The sequence below is a fragment of the Artemia franciscana genome, chromosome 20 (assembly GCF_032884065.1).
Source record: "Artemia franciscana chromosome 20, ASM3288406v1, whole genome shotgun sequence".
Lineage (NCBI taxonomy): Eukaryota > Metazoa > Arthropoda > Branchiopoda > Anostraca > Artemiidae > Artemia > Artemia franciscana.
Window position 1 is genome coordinate 4,794,319 of NC_088882.1, and position 21,289 is coordinate 4,815,607.

At 35.0% G+C, this 21,289-nt stretch overlaps 1 protein-coding gene across 4 annotated transcripts in view; it reads left to right on the plus strand.

Moving 5' to 3' along the window:
- Positions 1–3,778: 3,778 nt before the first annotated feature.
- Positions 3,779–21,289, plus strand: part of LOC136040346 (multidrug resistance-associated protein 1-like) — a gene marked incomplete at its 5' end in the record, with an annotated part of 45,377 nt that continues 27,866 nt past the window's right edge. The window contains 5 exon segments of one of the 4 annotated variants that reach the window (XM_065724590.1): positions 3,779–3,946; positions 6,208–6,391; positions 7,915–8,204; positions 9,479–9,713; positions 13,074–13,294. In XM_065724590.1, coding sequence (XP_065580662.1) covers positions 3,779–3,946; positions 6,208–6,391; positions 7,915–8,204; positions 9,479–9,713; positions 13,074–13,294 — 1,098 coding nt within the window. 4 annotated transcript variants of the gene reach the window in all.

Below are 21,289 nucleotides of genomic sequence, written 5' to 3' on the forward strand. Positions count from 1 at the left end.
TAGTCTCAGTGCAAAGAGAGTGACGCACATGGGGGTGGGGACAGCCCCGTAAATAGGATAATCTGTTCGTCTTGTGTTTAAAAAATCGTCATTTACTTGCACTTGATTTTTATCTAGTGGGCTATCCAAAATGTGAGGAAATCTGTCACCCCTTTTGCCCTAAGCTCCTTGCGTTAAAATTTAACTTTTGTATTACAGCGCATTGAGAACGAAGTCGCTATTGAGAAAAGTGTACTCATGTTTTTATTATTATTATTATTGGGGACACAAATTAGCTTTCTGGTCGTGATGTCTGTCTTTCAAGATAAGAGGCAGATCGTTCGGCAAATATTTCCCTTTGTAGACCCCCTCTCCCTCGCCTTAGCTTCCAGCTCCTCCAAGCTTGTACAGGAAAGCATCTGAATGCTATAATTTATTTTTTCCGTGGCGTCAATATTACAGATTTAGTTCAAATTCCTTCCAAATGATTTATTCTAGGAGATAAATCTCCTCTCCACGCGAGTCTAAAAGCTTAAAACTTTCATGACAATTTGTAAAGTTTGGGTCATCAAAATATATTTTTTTTGAGGCTTCCTACGTTTTCCCACTAAAAAAAAAAAAAAAAAAACTGACCTTCTGCAAAATTGTCGGTATTCAACTACGCAACGCCATCTGACCGTTAGCACCCCGTGTATACGGTCTGTGCAATAACTTTTAATTTTGTATGAATAGTATATATGTTAGCATGCAGGTCTTGCAGACCACCCCAACGATTTGCACAAACTCTAAATGCCCTTCCAGCCAAGGTAGGAGAATATTGGTGCAGCACTAAATCAGAGGGATGATTGGCAGCTCCTTGATACCTTGGGTTTCACTGGAGGCAGGGGTAGAACTGAGGTCTAAGGATAGGGACGAAGCCAACACCATGTGGTGCTTTTCCATAGAAGCTCGAAGGGTATTTTTGTGACAGATCTAAACTGATTCGTTCTCTAAGGATTTCTGCTTCCTAGCATTTTTGCCCAAGTCGGGTCAAAAATGTTGTTTTGTGGCACAAAATTGCAGAAATTGGCACTTTGATAAAGAGCGATCGATTAAAAACAGGAACAGAAATCTGAATTTCATTTTGAATGAATCTTCTCATGATATTTTGTAGCCCCCGCCTCATAATAACAATACTACCTGGTATATTAAAAACTTAAGGAGGGCTTCAACACCAGTTCTGTTAAACTTTTTTAACAGAACAGACAAGGCTGTATCCAGGGGGCTGGTCATTGAATTTGACCCCCCCCCAAAAAAAATGTTTTTTCGACTCGTGAAAACGTTTTTGTTGGCGATCGGATGAAGATTGTAGTAACGCATACATGTCCTGGCTCAATATGTTCATGAAAAAAAAGCAAAAAAAGAAAGAAAAACGGCAGAACCAGCCAAAGGAAAAAAAGAAGAAAGGGAGTTAGAATTCGCAGTTTTTAGTATTATCCCCGACATAGGGATCTTGGACAATGAGTATTTTGGTTCAATTTTCTTCTAAATTGTTCTCTTTTTTGTGGATGTTCTTCACCATAGGGATCTTCATCATATTTCTAAATTATTGCTTATTTTCTTATGATGGGTAACTACAACTTAGTTAATTTTGAATATTTGAAATTGCCAATGAAGTTCTATTAATGCTAATGATTAAAAAATTGCGTTTTTATAGTTTGGTTAGTCTTTGTATAGGTTACCCTTTATTCACAGAACTTTCCCATGAACTGCTTGATAATTATCTTTCAGATATACAGAGCTGCTAATCATTTCCTAAGCGAGATTTAAAGAAGCCAACAAGTTTCCTGCACTTGAATAGAAAAATGGGAACAACTTCCTCAAATTTGTATTTAATATTTAATTTGTGTATTGCTTTGGAATACACAATCTTTGTGACTGAAGGGCCACCCCATCTGGTTAGAACAATGGATCTGACACTTTAAAATTTCTTCAATGGCAGTTTTTTTGAAAATTGAATGGCGGCTCTTAGAGCCCTTAATCAAAACTGAATTACAATAAAACTTTATGAGATTTGTAGGTTCAAAATACTTTGTACAAGGAGCTCACTTACAGATGGTATGGCACTGCATGGCCGCTGTAATTCATACTATTTTCGTATCCCCCTCCCGAAAAATATCTGTTTACTTCCCAATAGCTAATACTGTATGTTAACAATGGACAAACTGCACAGCTTTCAACCCTTCCTCCGATCGCTTTAGGGGGTCAAGTCATCTTCAAACACATAGTGTTTAGATGTTTCGACTATGCTGAATAAAATAGGTATCTCAAAATTTTGATCAGACGACCTTGGGAAAAAGGGGGTGTGGAAGGGGACTAGCTGCCCTCCAATATTTTTGGTCACTTAAAAAGGGCACTTGAACTTTTGATTTCCGGTCAAATGACTTTCGCGATCTTCTAGGATCACTGTGTTTTTTACGATTACCCCTGGGAAGAACAATACAATCAAACAAAAAAACAACGAATACACATCCTTGATCTTTCTTCTGACAAAAAAGGCAAAATTCCTAATTTTTGTATATAGAAGCTTTAAACCATTACAGTAGCGTTGTCTTATAGGCTAAAGCTGATGGTGTGATTTTCATTAAGATCACTTGATATTCTAGGGTGTCTCCTCCTTTTTCAACAACTGGCCAAATTTTCTCGAGCTCGTTACTTTTGATGAGTAACATTAAACTTGATAAATTTATAGATTTAATAAGTGTCAAAACTTGATTCTTTTGATGCATCCACTCAAAATTCAAGTTTCATAAAGTTTCGGTTACTTTTGAGCTGCATCGCTCCTTACTCACGCTACGTTACCACGAGCTGTTTCAATTTTGACCCTACATTCACATCAATTTCTAAAAGTTTGCCAATTTTAAATTGGCCTATTCGATGCCCCTTTAGAAAGCTCGAGTTTGCGGCTCAGTACTTTGCGCACCTCTCAAGCTGGCTCCGACCCCCTCAAGCTGGCATTTGAAGTGACTCTGGGAAACAAGTTCAATAAATAGTGATAGTAAATAATACATAGTGTGCTTACAGATCTATAGAATGCGCAATGCAAGAGAGTCGCTCTTTACTTTTTTAGAGAAAGTTCTTTTTTTCTACAATGCTTTTAAGCAAATCCATGTTACCACTTAATATTTTCTGATTGGTTTTAAAACTGTATACTATTGTAGGAATGCAGTTTCAGTCAAAGACCTTTAAGGCTTGGAACAATAAATAAAAAAATGGGGGAAGGGGGACAGGCGGAGTCGAACCGCGGACCTTCTGCACACTTAACATGCGCTTTGCCGCTGATCAAATCCCCTTAACAACTCCATAGCTAAATTGTGTGTATCATACAAAAACCAAGTTGTAGAAAAACGACTAGAGCACCAAAACATTTATTTTTCAAATAAAGTTGATATTTCAACTAGTGCTTTGTAATCATCTACACAGTGACTTTTTGGGCAAATAAAGAGCAAGTAAAGAAGCAGTGCATAACCACTTCTAAAAGAAGCATGTTATTAAAATTAAAATAGCAGCCTACATCGTAGATTAAGGATTTTATTACGTAATTACGAGTCGGACAATTTTTTTGGGGGGAAGCTTCAAATCTCCCCTCCCCCCCCCCGGGTATTGCCTTGTTAGTAGTATGAGGTCTTTGTATAGGATTTACCTTGCTATAGGTTATGACAGATTATTGATAAACTAAACCTTCGTTTTGTATTTAGGTATATTGAGACTAATTTTCTGTCTTAATTATTATGATCCTTATTAAGTATTTTTATTTCAGGGTATTAACCTAAGTGGAGGCCAGAAGCAGCGCGTTAGTCTTGCCAGAGCTGTTTATAGCGATTCTGACATCTATTTGATGGATGATCCTCTATCAGCAGTGGATACTCATGTAGGACGACATATTTTTGATAACGTCATCGGTCCTAAAGGCATGCTTCACAAGAAGGTATTTGAATATTCCTTCGTTTTTGCTTCTTTTTTTTTACTATCATTAGTCAAACATTTATATTCTAGTTTGTATAAGTAATTGTTGTAGTATATTAGTATTGAAAAAATAGTATTAGAAGAAAAAAAAAGATATGATAAAATTAGCCTAATGATAGAAAAAGAAATACATTCTTTATTGTCACTCACCACAACAGGTAAACTCTAGAATAAGAGCTTGTCCTTTACGTGGTATAGAGGGGAAGCAGCTACGAGCAAACGCAATGCTTGTATAATAACTGAGGGTAGATTAGGTTCTACTTAAGAAGCATAAATACTTAAGCCATTTTTAGGTCAACAGTAATGTAACACTTCATACAAGAAAATATTGCATCTAATAAAACAAAAATGAAAATTAACGAAAAAAAATAAAAGTGAAAATACATGTCTGACCATATGTTATCATATACATCCAGCCAGAGAAGTACCATTAGCATATAAACTAGGACGATTTTTACTTTTGCCCTATGTGTGGTGGTTTTGATGAGAGTGTTGGTCACATGATTTGTGAGTGTGAAAAATTATAGATTTTTTTGTAATTTCTGTATTGTTTTTGTTTCTGCAAGTGTATATTAATTAGAATTACAATTTTCATTTTGTATTACAATGAGCTTAGAGTAGTTAGAGCAATAGAAGTTGTTATTATTTTCATAAAAGAAAACCCCAAAAATAATGGAATATCATACAAAAACGTACCCAAAATATCTCAACTACTTTTGTAGTTGACTTGTTTGGTCAACCAAACACTATCGACTTGTTTGGTCAATTTCTACTCATACGGGACACAAAAAAAGAAGAAAAAATCACATAAAGAAGAAGAATAGAAAGGAGATATATCACTGCTTCCCATGTGCAATGGTGATTTTTCTTTGTGCTGAAGAATGATGCACAAATTTAATCCAGTGACCAGAAACCATTTTTGTGGAGTTTCAGGCTTTTTTCAAAATTCCTGCAAGTGTGCTTTGCAGAAGGTTGATCAAAATAATAGTTACCATTTGAATCTACTTCAATCGGAGGTTCTTTCTCATTTGACAGTTTTTTTTTCGTTCAAAACTTATTTTTATATTTTCAGTTTCTAGTTTGTTCATTACTAGGTTGGATCTAACGCTGCAACCATGATTTGGAAATAGTAACAGTTGATAGTATTAGAGATTGAGACATTAATAATAACCTGAAGTACCTCTTTTAATCTTTAGGCTATACTGGTTATACTGGTGATCCAATAGTCGTAAGCGTTGTGCGTTAAGTTTATACGGGTTATACTGGTCACCACAATATATATATATTTATTTGTAATCCACTTACATAAAAATATAAATAGTGGAGTAAACACAAGCGAAAATCAACAATAACATTTCATAAAAAAAACAAAAACAAACAACAATAAATCACCAAAAATAATTAAACAACATTAACATTAAATAAATAATTTTAATGAAAAAAACGAATTAAGCCATGATGAGGCGACAGTCGCCAATACGCTGTTTCCAAAATCTTTGTGTGTAAACCAATCAGCTTTTCAGTAATATTCGGGAGGTGAAACTTATTTATTAACTTTCTATTCCTATACCAAAGAGGAAGATAAAGAAAATATTTACAAAAACGGACAACAATTTTAGAGTAACCAACCTGGATCTTCGTTTTAGCATCCCGGACTGTAATACCCCACCACCGCATCGAATCTACATGAGGGATGGAAAAAAGCTTAGAGCTAGGAGGTTTAGGAGGGGATGGAGAATTCTAAGAAAGATACTCACACTTACCAACTCGCATTCACAATGCCGTAGTGAGAACGGCACTGCAAAGACCGACTCCTAGGGATATCAGAAACTTTTTATCCGGCCCAATTATGAATTCTTGGGAATAAACGAATAGTATATAATCGCAAAAGGTATACAATTTAATTTAAGGTATATGCAATGGAAGAAGAGTATAACTGAAAAAACTAATTATAAAACGTATGTTTGTGTTCTCTCTTTTTTTTTTTAATTCGGAGTAGCCGTCACTTTGTTGTTTTCCGTTCCAAAAATTGAGAATTAATTTGGTAGTTTATTTGACACCCTCGGAATAATGAGATTGACCAGCTCTTCACAGAGTTGGTTGAAACTCACATGGAAGTTCAGAAGAGCTACTTCACAGTTACTCTGAGTTAAAACGGTAAAATAATGTTTAGCTAACTTGATAGTAAAAAAAAAAAAATTACTAGTTCTGTTTATCTTTCAGACTCGAATTTTGGTAACTCATGGAATAACATTCTTGCCGCAAACGGATAAAATCATTGTACTTAAAGATGGTGTCATTTCTGAAGCTGGTTCTTATAAAGAGTTGCTTGATAAAAAAGGAGATTTTGCTGAATTTTTGCTGGAGCATCTCAATGAAGAAGAAGAAGGAGAGGATATCGTTACGGGTAAGAGAATTGCATTGATTACCAAGAAGAGGGACATTCTGATATAATATACTAAAAGTATCGGGATGGCAAACTTAGCATTTTTGAACAATATATAATAGAACTTGTCGGATCCTTAGGAGTTTTTGCTGTATTACATGTTATTTGCACGCAGTAAATGGGGATATATAATCCCAATCTGCCGAAAAAAGGTATAATTCTGGTTATATTAGGTGGTCAAAATTGCGTTACGTTTATAATCAGTTTCTTTTTAAGAACAATCAGAAATGTAGATGTTTAATTATTAGTAGATTAAATCTAGTTCTTTCAAGTGAAGCCACAGCACTAGACCTAATCCAAGAATGTTTCGCTGATAACGGATGTTGTAAGTGTTTGAAACAGCTTCCATGTTTCTGAGAAAGCTATCTGTTTGAATTGTCTTTTCAAAATGCGTGTAACAGTGCAGGATATAACGTCGTCCAGAGAATAACCTCCGTTTGGGAATAAAAATGAAACGAGGCGTACGCTGTTTTGCGGATGACGGTGCTCCTCCCACTACTTTTTGCGCTATGCATAAACGGAGGCTATTCCCTGGACAATCCTCGACACCCAGTGTGTATGTAGTACTCTTGGAACTTACTACAATATTCGAGTCTTACTAGTCAATGACATTCTTCGATAATTTGCAGAATTAGAGAATAGCATGAAAGTGTTTTGTTGTCATTATATAGTGAGTATTGTTGAAAGTAGTAGGAAAGAGTGAGCAAAACCTTTTCAGATTGGTTCTGAGTTCTATGGCTGTGTGAAATCTGTGATAAAGGATTATATCTTTCTATGATGTTTCTTTTTGTTAATTAATATCGAGTGTTCTTGTTTAAAGACTATCGACTCTCAAAAGCTAATCACCTTAAACCCTAAACCTTTCTTTATTGTTCATTAATCGGGATAATATATTTTGGGTATTAGTTTCAAAGCTACCTTTTTGACTAGTGTAAAAACCTTTATTTGGAACTCACCTAATCTTACCAAAACTTAGGTAACATTTTGAAAACACATAGTCTTCGGTAAAAGTATAGTCAACTCTTGAATTTATGGTTTGTCTATGTTAGAATTTATCCTTATGTTTATATTTGTATCTTTTGCTGTTGAACCGGAGCTTCAACATAGTATCAAAACGCATATCCTTCTAGTGTCTATCTTGTAGACTAAATTCTTGTGGTGGACTTTCGGAAGATGACCATGAAGTTTTCTTGGTTTTACATTAGTTGTAATACTCTCTACCAGTTTATTCCTGTCTATTTCTTTCTTTCTTTTTATTATTTTTACTTTATTTGAAATTTCACCTGAATAATCAGTGCTTTTAGCATGTTTAATAGTTTGTTTTTCTAGTTTTGTTTTATCCGCCGTTGCCATTATTATCGGTTTGATCAACCTTGATATTTTTGACTTTTTACGAGGTTGGAGGGGGGGATGGTTGTGTTAGTAGCACCAAATTCAGAAATCACGTCTTTAGACTGCAAAATAATGATATAAATTTTCCGTAGAACTCGCGAAAATCAGGGAAGAGTTGGAATCTAGTCTTGGTCGGGAAGAAGTTAAGCGACAGATATCCCGTCAACGCTCTCATGTGTCTGAAAGCAGAAGTCATTTGTCCGATACCAGTGTCACGTCGTCTCCCCAGAATTCTGCCAAAGAAGGTAGTAAGGAAGTGGAAAAGCGAAGAGGATCCCTTGAAAAATCCAAGTCTCCAACGAAAGAGGTTCAAGCTAACGGTACTGTCAAACCCAAGGAAGGAGAGAAGCTTATTGAAGCCGAAAAAGCTGAAACAGGAAAGGTATGATGGTGGAAGTGATTTCCATCTTGAACAAAATATGTTTTGTTGCTTAACAATTTGTTAAGGAAGTCCACCAATCTCCTAACTAATATTTGCTGACAGATACAAGGGTCATTGAACTTCATTATTTTTTGTCAGTGTTTCCACTGTCATCATTAAATTCTGGGGATTTGAACGAGTGAACTCATTCGCTTCTGTGTAAATTAAACCATCAAGTATCCGTGTATCTAAGAGAATAGCTTAACGACAGCGAAAAGACGAAAATATTGAGATATAGATAAGTTTAAATAATAATTGCTTGCTGATTCGCCTGTATTTTTGGTTACTTTTTGGAGTTAAGCACGAGATTTTTCAGAATTTTTTAGCATTTGCTGCTAGCAAGTATTGGCTGCTAGCTATTGAACAATAATTCTTCGTAGGCTTACGTCACTGTCCGTCTTGTCCATGTTGATTTTAGCCTTAGTCTATGCAGAGTTTGATTTGTTAACTTTGCATACGAATTTATGAACGAATAAGGGGATCATTAATGTGTGAGGAGGGGAAGGAGGAAGGGATGTCCCTAAAATAATCTGCCGATTCATTGAAGTGTAGGTTCAACTGAGGTTGGACTAGTTTAAAGCCTAGTCATGTATCTGAGACTTCTCATGTACCTGGTAAACTGATTTATTTTAGGATCATGCCGTTTAAGGCTACTACAAAATTAGGGAAATTTGTTCAGAGGGACGAATAGAGCAGTGGTGGCCATTCACGAAAAAATAGGGAGAGGTTTTTTAATCTAGGGGGAGGCAAATTCGTCGTTTTTTTTCATTTTTTCAATGAAAATACAAGAAAAAAGACATTTTTCTTGAGAATACCCCGAAAAGGTAATTTTCAAATTCTAGAGAATAAGGGCACAAATCTAGGGGTAAGGAGGGAGATTCCGGTTGTCAATTTCTTTTTGATTAGGTACATTTTCTGAATTTTAGGATCTTTTTTGAAAGTCTTCAAAAACGACCTGGTTATAGGGAAATTTTTCTCATCATGTGGTTTGATCTAAAAAGTTTTTTTTTCTTTGTTTTTTATATGTATCGTGTTCACTGTTTACTAAGTTAGATCTCCCGCTGTAACCATTATTACCATTAATTGAACCCAGTATAAATTCAATATCAATTTGTTTTTGGGTCTGTATTAGTTTTCATTCAATTATATTTTGTCTGTTTTCGTGAACTACCTAGATTAGCTACTGTTATTACACCAATAGTTTATTTATTTATCCAAATCATTTCCTCTTAAAGGTCAAGACGGAAGTGTACCTCCACTATCTTCGTTCAGTTGGTTTTGCTTTATCATTTTGGACCATACTTTTGTATGCAATCTATCAGCTATTTTCTGTCGGAACAAACGTTTGGCTGTCAGCTTGGTCTAATGCATATGTCAATGAAAATGATACTGCAACCGAACCTGTGCCAATACCACCATCAGAAAGAGATATGTTTCTAGGAGTTTATGGGGCTTTGGGGTTCGGACAAGGTAATCTGTTTTTTTTCAGACAATCTCAGGTCTACAATATGCTTCTTTTCCTTTCTAGGGAAAATCTAAACTTTTCCATCTTTTTGTTCTTCCATAAATGTTCAGTTAATTAAGGACGTTGATCTCGAAACACATAATTCAAAAGAAACAGAGCAATAAAAATGTAGGCAGGAAAATATGAATTAAATCTAAATTTAAACTTTAGCATTAAAGTGTGTCAAGTCTTTTTTTATTCGATTTTTCTAACAAAAGATGGAAAGTTAAGATAGTAGATACAATGAAGGTGTACGAAGTAGAATATTCAAGGCTCCATGCTAAGGTGGAGGGATTTTTTTACAATTGAAAATTTCCAGAACAATAGGGAGATAAGTTGCGAAATGAGATTAAAATATTGGAAGCAACGATAGTGATAGTGGTAAAATATGGCTCTAAAGCGTGGGTGTTTCAAAAACCTGAGAAAGATTTGTTAAAGCTTTTCCACGGGCAGTGTTTAAGGATGGTATTAGATAACGGTCAAATAATAAGATGTGCTGAAAATGGGGTTGTGCTCACTTTTTAATAAGGTGTGCTCACTTTCTAAGACAACGATTAAAGAAAAACAGTTGGCCAAATTTTACACATTTTGTCAAAGACCGGCCTTTTTGACCATCCACGTTAGGCCAAACGAAAAGCAGTTCCTCCTTGAATGCGGTGGAAAGAGGTCGAAGAAAACAATTTCAGGGGAATTGGGACTACATGAAAGGGGTGGATGTAATGTAATGTAAAATAAGTAAGGGGAACAGTAATGTTTTCAATGGATTAGGGTGGAAGAGGAGCGTGCATAGCTGTTTTGGCCTCAGCCGGTTTTTTTCTGCAATCACTTTTTAGCAATAGTAGTAATTTCTTGCTTGGACATTTTGCCATGCAGTTGTGCATTCCTGCACTGGTGAAAACATTACAGTAGTGTTCTTGAAATTAGTCACAATTTTCATGAAAATGGTTTTTGGTGGTTTTTGTTGGATTATCCAATGAAAGTTGAGGGCATGGATTTAGTTCTAGTCGTAATTTCAAGAGCCTGTATCTGAAAAGCTTATTGGCCCAGATTTGATCAATTTTTGCTTTGATCAACTGCCTCCGATCTGTATGACCATCTAAGACGTTTGACAACAGAATCATTTGAGTTTGAATGTCATCTGATACATTGCATGTATTAGGCAACCATTAAAAAAAGAGAAATAAAATATCAAAATATCAGGGGCGGGCTAATTCAAAGTTTTTTGGAGTGTTTATGAGAAAAATGTGTTTGAGTCTATAACTGAGCGTTTGAAATAGTATATAATGAACTGTAAGGCTTGGCACTCGAATTGTACCAACTATTTTCCGACTGACTTATTCTTTTCCCTTCTTTCGTTAGAGATATTTGTGGTTTTACCTGTACTAATAGTTATGATAGCTGACCAATTTTTGAGTGACTCAACATCCTGAGTTGTATCGAACTTAATCAAAAACGGTCATTGTTGTAAAAGAGTTATTTGGAGCTCAGTATTCTACTGCTGAAAATCGTAGGCTACTTTTGAGTTTCAAAGTGTTACGACCAGGAGCGTGAGAGCGGGACTGACCCGAATTGTGTACATTTCAATCATATAATTTGATTGATTGATTGATTGATATGACAATATTCTAAAAAAGGAAGATTAAGAGCCAAACAATTAAAAGATGAGTTAGTAAACAAATGGGAAATGAAAACCTGTGTGAGTAAATTGGATTGTTATCGTTAAATTAAGATCCACGAAATAATTTAGGGAATTATCTTAGTATTGCAGTAGATTTTCGAGTAAAAAACCAGTAAATTAATTTATTTAGATCATTAATTTGTCATTGTTTATTTACCAAATAATTACAATAATTAATATTAGTTTATAACAATATAATTTATTATACTAATTCATTTATTATTTAATTATACATTATATTAGTTAATAATGAAGTTTATGATAATATAATTTATTTTTATAGTTATAATAGTCAATTTATTATTATTAATTTGTTATGATTAGTTTATTATAATTAATTTATCATAAGAATATTCAAGATTAGACTTATTCTTGTTGATGCGCAGCGAAACATTAACCTGTATATCTTTTGGTCGTTAAAGAAAAGATTGATTTCTGTGTCTCATGTTAATATATGACTAACATGTTAACTGCAAGAGCACTAGCCTAATACATATTTCCTATTAAGTAATATATCCAAATCTGCTACAGTTTGGCATTTTACAGTCAGAAAATTCTCGGAATGTATATCATAGGGAATGTATGTCGGAATGTATATGTTTAGCTAATAATATTTGGGTAATTTCAAAGCTTCTGTGGGTTTTCATTTTTTTTTTTTTTTGTATATTTTTTGGTCGTTCAAAAAAAAAGGAACTGAGAAAATTTTAATTTACATGTATCTATGGACTTATGGTGAAGCGTTCGTTGTTAAGCAAGCTTTATCTTGTACGTTTTTTTTCTTTGTTCAAATTCTTTAGTGTTTATTCGTTTCTATGTGTTTTAACAAAATAATGTCAATGAGTTAAACAAATTTCGTTTTAATAGACTTTATTGTGATTGACAGGGTTTCTGATTTTCTCAGAGTTCTCAAGTAATCGAGGAGGTAGATCAGCAAATAAAATGGGTATACATTTATTGAATCAAAATTTTATTCACAAAAAAAGATAATGGTTCAAATATAATATGCCTTTGGTTTAAAAAGCTTACAGTCCTGGCTTTGTCAATGTCAGGTGGTCAAAGAGCTGTGCGAACTGTAATAATATCAGCTTAGTGTTTCAATTTCAATTTTGAAAAAAATTACTTATTTGAAAAAGACTGAACACAAACCATGTCCTCTTCAAATACATTGGCTTGATAGGGAGAAGGGAGGAGCAGATAAGTTCACACAAACAGAAAATCCTCCATTCATCTCAGAGGGGACTTTTCGAAAAACCCTAAGACAAAAGCATATACCCTGCTATAACTCTCAAAATATTTGACAATCAGCCCCTTTCTTCAATCCACTAAACAATATGCACAAAAATCATAATTTGACTAATGTTCTACCAAATTTTCAAACTAATCAAATGAATCCTCAAAATCATACTTAGAAAACAATTCATTTTTCCTCATTTTTGTTAAATTCATTTACATCGCAGTTTAAAATCCATAATTTTTTTTGTGAAGTTTTTTTTTATTAATTTTTTTTTATTCCATCTACAGTCGTATTCACAACCGTTCTTAATTATGTATTTCCTGTTGACTAAAATATTCTATTTTGAGACATCTCAAATCAGAAACCTTAGTGATAGGTATTAGAATTGTTTCTGTAATATCTACTTAATTTTAGCCGTATCTATTGCTGCTGCAAGTTTAACCAATGCATTGGCAAATCTTTTTGCATCGAGGCTTCTTCATAATATTATGTTAAGACATGTTTTCCGTTCACCAATGTCCTATTTCGATACTACTCCACTGGGTCGAATTGTGAACCGATTTGCTAAAGACGTTGATGTTGTTGATAATGTTTTACCTAGCGTTGTACGCTCTTGGCTTCAAACATTACTCTCGGTATGAAATTTCTCTCTATGTGGGAGTAATAGTGTTCAAAACATGTGTTCGTTGTGTTTGCGTCAAAACTTGGGTATGTATTTATGTCTCTTATGTCCGTCCGAGGATAGGTAGTGATCCCATATTAAAGAAAATGAATTCTTACCATGGACGCTATTAATTTATAGGGCTCTACGGTGAATAATATTGTGTAATAAGTTCCGATATGCATTGTCATAATCTCATTTTACTATAAAAGTAATCTTTTTTTCTTATCTTATGAATATATCTTTCTTACCGTTAAAAAAAATTTCTAGTTTTATCGCTCAAATACCAAAACACCAAAAGTTACGATATTACTCGTTAAACGACCTTATTTATAGTCTTCTTATGGGGGGTGGTGGTGGGTAAGTCCTGGTTTTGTCTAAAGCTTATTGTATTCTGTATGGTTTTCCTTCATATTTGATCGGTGATAAAAGGTTTTTTTATTTTAAGATTCAACACCGTTGGCAATTTGATAAAACTTCTTTCTCTTCTCTTTTCGTTAAAACACGAAAATCTTTTTTTTTTCAATAAATCACCTTTTTTTGACCATCTTTGAAAAAATTAACACCATTTTATGTAAAAGAAGAGTTCATGTTCTAAAGAGAGTGAACTTGCCTCATAATTTTACGAATCTTTCTCTGAATCAAATTTTTTCTTCCCACAAAAGAAAACAGAATTGCTATTTAAAGATTAGTCAGCCATGTATCGCCGAGCCCAAAACAAAAGGGTGTCTTAAACATATAAAATTTTACAGGAGAAAAAAAAAAAGAGTTTTAAGGTTTTCATGGAAATTTTGTTTGATTCCGAGATTTGAATAACAAAACTAATGTTAAAGTTACAATGCATAAGGGAATATTGCCGCTTCATTTTGGTTTATATTTTGCAAAATTAAGGTTATGAGCCTTTACGGTAGCAGTACTGAAAACTTTTTGTAAATCGTGACCAGTCTCCGTTACCTCCTATGATAGAAATACTCCACTTAGTAGACGAAGTTCCACTCGAGGATTTTTTTTTTTCACTTTGAACTTACTTTTTAGAATTGTACCAGATATGCCCTTTCGTTTTAGGGACGACGGTGTGACTGCGTGTATTTTGGTACGGTTGAAAATTCTGCTTATCTGAGATATTTGACAAGTTTATTTCCAAAAGCCATTATAAGCTAATAATCTTACATTTCAGCTATTATGATATATTTCAATATCTTAAACGTTGCCAAAGGTGGCCTTGAAGCCTCTCGCAAGCTTCACCATCGAATGCTTGATAACATCCTTAAAAGCCCCATGGTCTTTTTCGAAACAACACCTATGGGACGTTTTCTTAACCGGTTTGGCAAAGATGTTGACCTCGTTGATCGCAGTATACCGTTTTCGCTTCGTTCGTTGCTCAGTACTTTGTATGGGGTAATTTAATTTTGTGATGTTGCATCTAATAGGCTCTAAAAATTGCTTATGGGGAATTGTGTTTTAGTTTAGTAAGATGATGTATTTGCCATAGTAAAATTCTAAAACGCTTGCTACTTACTGTATTATTTTTAAGTTCAGCTGTTGGTATGATAAAAATTACTCAATTGTCACATACACTTCCAGAGAGGAACTAAAGCAAAAGGATGGAGGAGAATGTTTCTGAAACTAGTTTATATAGCAGTATTTTGTATTGAAGATTTGCTTGTTTATAAAGGCTCGACTTAATTTACTTAAGTCAAGTCCGTCCTTGAAGGTCCTCTTAGGGTCTCTTTCTTGGTACGGGCATGGACTTGCCTTCTCTATGACTCGTGATCTTTTGCTAGACAAAGAAAATCTGAGAAAGGGTGAGGTGCCAAGTTTTTATTCCACCTCTTTGGGAGACGACCCCAAGGGTGAGAATCGTTAGTCAGCTATCGAAGATGATTTTTGCGTGACCGGACTGTCGTTTCTGTTTGACGTAACCGAGCCACCGAAGTTCCTGGGGCTGGATACTGGGGCTTTGTTTGTTGGATGTTAAGGCGTTCGAGGTGTTCGACATTTGAGATTCTATCAAGGTAGTTAGTTTTAATTATTCGGCAGAGGCATTTAATTGAAAATGCAGTGGGTCGACACTGATCATCCACCTTTGGCGTTTAAGACTTATAAAGGTTAAGGGTATCATTCTTGAAACCACGAACACATTTAATAAAAACTAGATCTACGTTGCGTGGGCAACGTGAGGTGTTGCGGCAACGTCTGTTTGGCTTTGCCGAGCAAAGTGTTGCAAGAGCAACACTTTGGTTTGTTTCCTCGCTTCGATTAAACCCTGAAGCTGTTAATCTGTAAGGATCTTGAAATAAACAAGTCCCCTACATGTTTTACCACTGGACCCAAATTTGTCTTACCATCGAATACACCGGAAACAAATAATAGATACACCAACTAGAAAAGTTGGAAACCCCTCATTGCCGAAGATGATTATGAGCTAACAGCCGACTGTTGTTTAAAACTCCCTTATATATCACAATTGGTATCGGCCTATTTTTGGTTTCAGTGTGTACCTTACTACTGAAGTTGTCTACCCCTTTAAACTTTCAAACTGATACATTTCATGAAGTTCTACAAAAAATGGATGACGTATACTTTTATCAGCTCATCAAGGGCTATTGACTGCCGTCAAAAAAAAAATCTGTCTGTCTTAGTTCCAAAGTTGACTTTTTTGCCGTAGGCCATTTTCTAACGTCACCACTTGGAAAGAAGCAAAGGATATTTCTTTAGCAATGAGAGAAATTTTAAAGTTTAAGAGGCCCATCTGATACCATTTCTCTACTGCAATATATAGTGTGAAAAACCAAATGATAAACTCAGCTGAAATCACAAACAGAAAAGGGTAAAACAATAGATGGCAGCACTTTCGGACCCATAGGAAAATGTCACTGTTTTCGTTCTGTGAATTTTTCTATTTATCACTCAAACAAGATATATTGGCTGTCGGGGCAGGTAACTGCCGTATATATTTAACACTTATAGATTTTAGTCAATCTTCAATTTGAAACTGGTGCTTGCCTGCTAGAACGGAGCTTTCCACTCGAAAGTAGAAACATGGTTTCATGAAACGAAAGCTTGACTGCATAACTTCAGAAAGTTTTCTATAAAACTCTACTTCACTTCACACCACTCTAAGCTCTGGCTCAAGGACAAGCAAAAACTATTCTTTTTGGCCCCAGGCAAGAGTTCTACGAAGCTTTCCAAAATGCAAAGTCATATTCCTCAACTCGGTTTAAGGTCCACACTTTCCGTAAAAACCGGTGAGGGTAGACCCTTACCACTTTCTAGGAATAAGCTGAAATGGGGTGCTAGGGACAAAAAAAAACACGACAAAACCAAAGTGTTGCTCTCGCAACACAACTAGTGCCCTGATGGGAACGACCGTTTTAATCTCTCAAGACTTGGGATCAGGGGCAGAGGATGTTTGTTCATCACTTGCAGCCCACTCATTAATCTCTTGTCGTTAATTTATGTCGTATTCCTCTTGGATCAAAATTTTCATTCTTTAGAAAAATTATCGAAAAATGAAGTATCATTGTATAGCTACATTCCTAGTGGTACTTGGGGCAAAATACCGCTTAATCTCATGGTAAGGGAAAAAAGTTCCTGCTGTATTTTCTTGGCTAGACTTAGTCATAAGACTCACAGGCTTAGAGTAATTAATGTAGGAGTTTTTTTTTTTTTTTTTTTTTTTTTTTTTTTTTTTTTTTTTTTTTTTTTTTTTGAAGAAACATCAAAGGTCCTCAAAGCATGAAGCTTTTTGAATCTAAAAAAAAGTACTCTCCACTTTCCTTGTTTAAAGCTGTATTGGGTTGAATCCAAGTTTCAATGATTTCAAATTATTCTTAATTAAAAATATCCGTAGCGAGTTCTTACTCGTTCCTCAGTGCCTAGGTTACAACCAGTCCTAGCTTATAGGGCAAGGCCTAGTATATGTATCAGATCTTACTACCGTATAACGTAGTTTAACTGCTATTAAACTTTGAAGAAAACAATCATTTATTTGTGATTCATTATATCTAGGGTTAAAAGTACCGATTGGGGAAAAAAGAGAAAAGAAATGATAGGTAGAGCGTTTTAGTGTGACAATTGAGTTTTGTTTTATTATGGCAAGGGCATAAATACGGAATTTGAATTGGAGAAAAATTTTGTGCGTGTTAAATATGGAGAACAAACTTAAATCAAAAGGCTTTCCCAGTAGTGCTATATGTGTACTCAATTACTTAATGCTATTGTTCGAACTAACTGCCCTGAGTGTTAGGTACGCCCACTTCTAATTATAGGGATTAAGGAAAACGAAGTTCTCATACTTACAGTACTTGAATTTATCTATCAGGGTTTCCGAGATGCGCCAACTACCCTCGTACCCCATTGGCCTACTCTTTAGAATACTCATTCGTTTTATTTTCTTCGTTTTTTCAAATTTCCTCAATCCTTTTCTTGAAGAAGTTACATTGAAAAAAGTAGCAAACAAGGTGATCAATCAATCTATCTCAAGAATTTTTTACTAAGTGTATTTAATCTTTCTTTTTCAGCAATAAGTGTTATGATTGCTTCTGTGTTGTCGTCACTAGCAACTTTAAAAGCGTCAACAATTCTTCATGCATACATGTTGACGCACATATTTCGTCTGCCCCCGTCTTTCTTTGACACGACCCCATTGGGGAGAATTGTCAATCGCTTTTCAAAAGATGTAGATGTCCTGGATAATACCTTTCCATTTATAGTTCGAAGTTGGATTGCGTGCCTCTACGGGGTAATTCTTCCTTTGTAACTCAATATGACTTAAAAAGATGGTCGTGCTTTCTTTAACTCTTTAAGTTTTAACCGTAAAAATGAACTTCAAGAACTTCTGTTTAATCATTCTCCTTTATTTACGACTTGATTTAAAGCAAAACTCAAGTTTAAAATTTAGAATCAGAATTCGTAATTCTTATTTCTCAAAATTCATATGCTCTTCAATAGCAGATTCTTTTTTACCACGAAGTTCATACTTTTTACTAAGTTGCTATTCAAAGTCCGTATTCTTGTGTTCTGTTTCACATAACTATCCCTTTACTTTGGCCGATTTCAGAAGTAAATTATCCTAACCAGATTTTTTGCGCCAAAAAATATTTCAGTATATCAATCTTTTGATCGATAAATCATCTGATCGGGTACTTTTTAAAAAAGGCTTTTGAGCCAGCTGATATTAGTTTACTTCCAATAATCAAAAATAGTTCAGATTTAAATCTGCAGTCTAAGTCGGGGATATAACCGTATGCACTTGAGTGAGTCCACAATACCGAATCTGCAGCCCTGTTCAGATTGTTAAATTCTCACAGCACAAGACTTTTCTTTCTGACGCAGCTGTATAACTGCTCTGTATATTACAAGATGAAAGATCGTTTATATATCAAAAACTCTTTTTTGAAAAAAATTTGCCCTCCTCGCATCCTACCTGGTGTTATTCATTGACCGTTCTTTATGCTCATATACTAACGCAATAAATACGATGAGCATGTTATGGGCAAGGTCAATATCCGCTAACGCTTTTACTAATGGCCTCCCTGGGTGTTCAATTGGTTTTATCTTACTTGGATAGCTCAACTCTATTTTGACTAAAACTTTTTTAATTGCTGTTTTGTTGCTTTGTCCATAGTTGGTTCGCAGTTTGTAGAAAAACTTCTTGAATTCATACATCTTTCTCATTCTTACTATCATATTCTGAAACTAAAACATAGTGCTTTCAATTGGCTTCTACTGCTTGCATAAAAGATTGGGGTAGAGGGAATCATGTGGTTACATCCCCAAGAACCTTGTTATTTTCACGATTTCTAGATACTGTCCTGTAATTTTTGTACAATTTGCCTGTTTTCTGCTGTTTAGCGAAGTTGGTCAACCTGTGTGATTTAATTCATAAAGTGAAAACAGTCAATGTTCATACAATTTGCCTGTTTTCTGCTGTTTAACGAAGTTGGTCAGCCTGTGTGATTTAATTCATCAAGTGAAAACAGTCAATTTTCGTACAATTTGCCTGTTTTCTGCTGTTTAACGAAGTTGGTCAGCCTGTGTGATTTAATTCATAAAGTGAAAACAGTCAATGTTCGTACAATTTGCCTGTTTTCTGCTGTTTAGCGAAGTTGGTCAGCCTGTGTGATTTAATTCATAAAGTGAAAACAGTCAATGTTCGTACAATTTGCCTGTTTTCTGCTGTTTAGCGAAGTTGGTCAGCCTGTGTGATTTAATTCATCAAGTGAAAACAGTCAATTTTCGTACAATTTGCCTGTTTTCTGCTGTTTAGCCAAGTTGGTCCACCTCTGTGATTTGATTCGTAAAGTGAAAACAATCGATTCTGGTACAATTTGCCTGTTTTCTGCTGTTTAGCGAAGTTGGTCAACCTGTGTGATTTAATTCATAAAGTGAAAACAGTCAATGTTCGTACAATTTGCCTGTTTTCTGCTGTTTAGCGAAGTTGGTCAGCCTGTGTGATTTAATTCATAAAGTGAAAACAGTCAATGTTCGTACAATTTGCCTGTTTTCTGCTGTTTAGCGAAGTTGGTCAGCCTGTGTGATTTAATTCATCAAGTGAAAACAGTCAATTTTCGTACAATTTGCCTGTTTTCTGCTGTTTAGCCAAGTTGGTCCACCTCTGTGATTTGATTCGTAAAGTGAAAACAATCGATTCTGGTACAATTTGCCTGTTTTCTGCTGTTTAGCGAAGTTGGTCAACCTGTGTGATTTAATTCATAAAGTGAAAACAGTCAATTTTCGTACAATTTGCCTGTTTTCTGCTGTTTAGCCAAGTTGGTCCACCTCTGTGATTTGATTCGTAAAGTGAAAACAATCGATTCTGGTACAATTTGCCTGTTTTCTGCTATTTAGCGAAGTTTGACAGCCTGTGTGATTTAATTCATCAAGTGAAAACAGTCAATGTTCGTACAATTTGCCTGTTTTCTGCTGTTTAGTCAAGTTGGTCCACCTCTGTGATTTGATTCGTAAAGTGAAAACAATCGATTCTGGTACAATTTGCCTGTTTTCTGCTGTTTAGCGAAGTTGGTCAACCTGTGTGATTTAATTCATAAAGTGAAAACAGTCAATGTTCGTACAATTTGTCTGTTTTCTGCTGTTTAGCGAAGTTTGACAGCCTGTGTGATTTAATTCATCAAGTGAAAACAGTCAATGTTCGTACAATTTGCCTGTTTTCTGCTGTTTAGTCAAGTTGGTCCACCTCTGTGATTTGATTCGTAAAGTGAAAACAATCGATTCTGGTACAATTTGCCTGTTTTCTGCTGTTTAGCGAAGTTGGTCAACCTGTGTGATTTAATTCATAAAGTGAAAACAGTCAATGTTCGTACAATTTGCCTGTTTTCTGCTGTTTAGCGAAGTTGGTCAGCCTGTGTGATTTAATTCATAAAGTGAAAACAGTCAATGTTCGTACAATTTGCCTGTTTTCTGCTATTTAGCGAAGTTGGTCAACCTGTGTGATTTAATTCATAAAGTGAAAACAGTCAATGTTCGTACAATTTGTCTGTTTTCTGCTGTTTAGCGAAGTTTGACAGCCTGTGTGATTTAATTCATCAAGTGAAAACAGTCAATGTTCGTACAATTTGCCTGTTTTCTGCTGTTTAGTCAAGTTGGTCCACCTCTGTGATTTGATTCGTAAAGTGAAAACAATCGATTCTGGTACAATTTGCCTGTTTTCTGCTGTTTAGCGAAGTTGGTCAACCTGTGTGATTTAATTCATAAAGTGAAAACAGTCAATGTTCGTACAATTTGCCTGTTTTCTGCTGTTTAGCGAAGTTGGTCAACCTGTGTGATTTAATTCATAAAGTGAAAACAGTCAATGTTCGTACAATTTGCCTGTTTTCTGCTGTTTAGCGAAGTTGGTCAGCCTGTGTGATTTAATTCATCAAGTGAAAACAGTCAATTTTCGTACAATTTGCCTGTTTTCTGCTGTTTAGCCAAGTTGGTCCACCTCTGTGATTTGATTCGTAAAGTG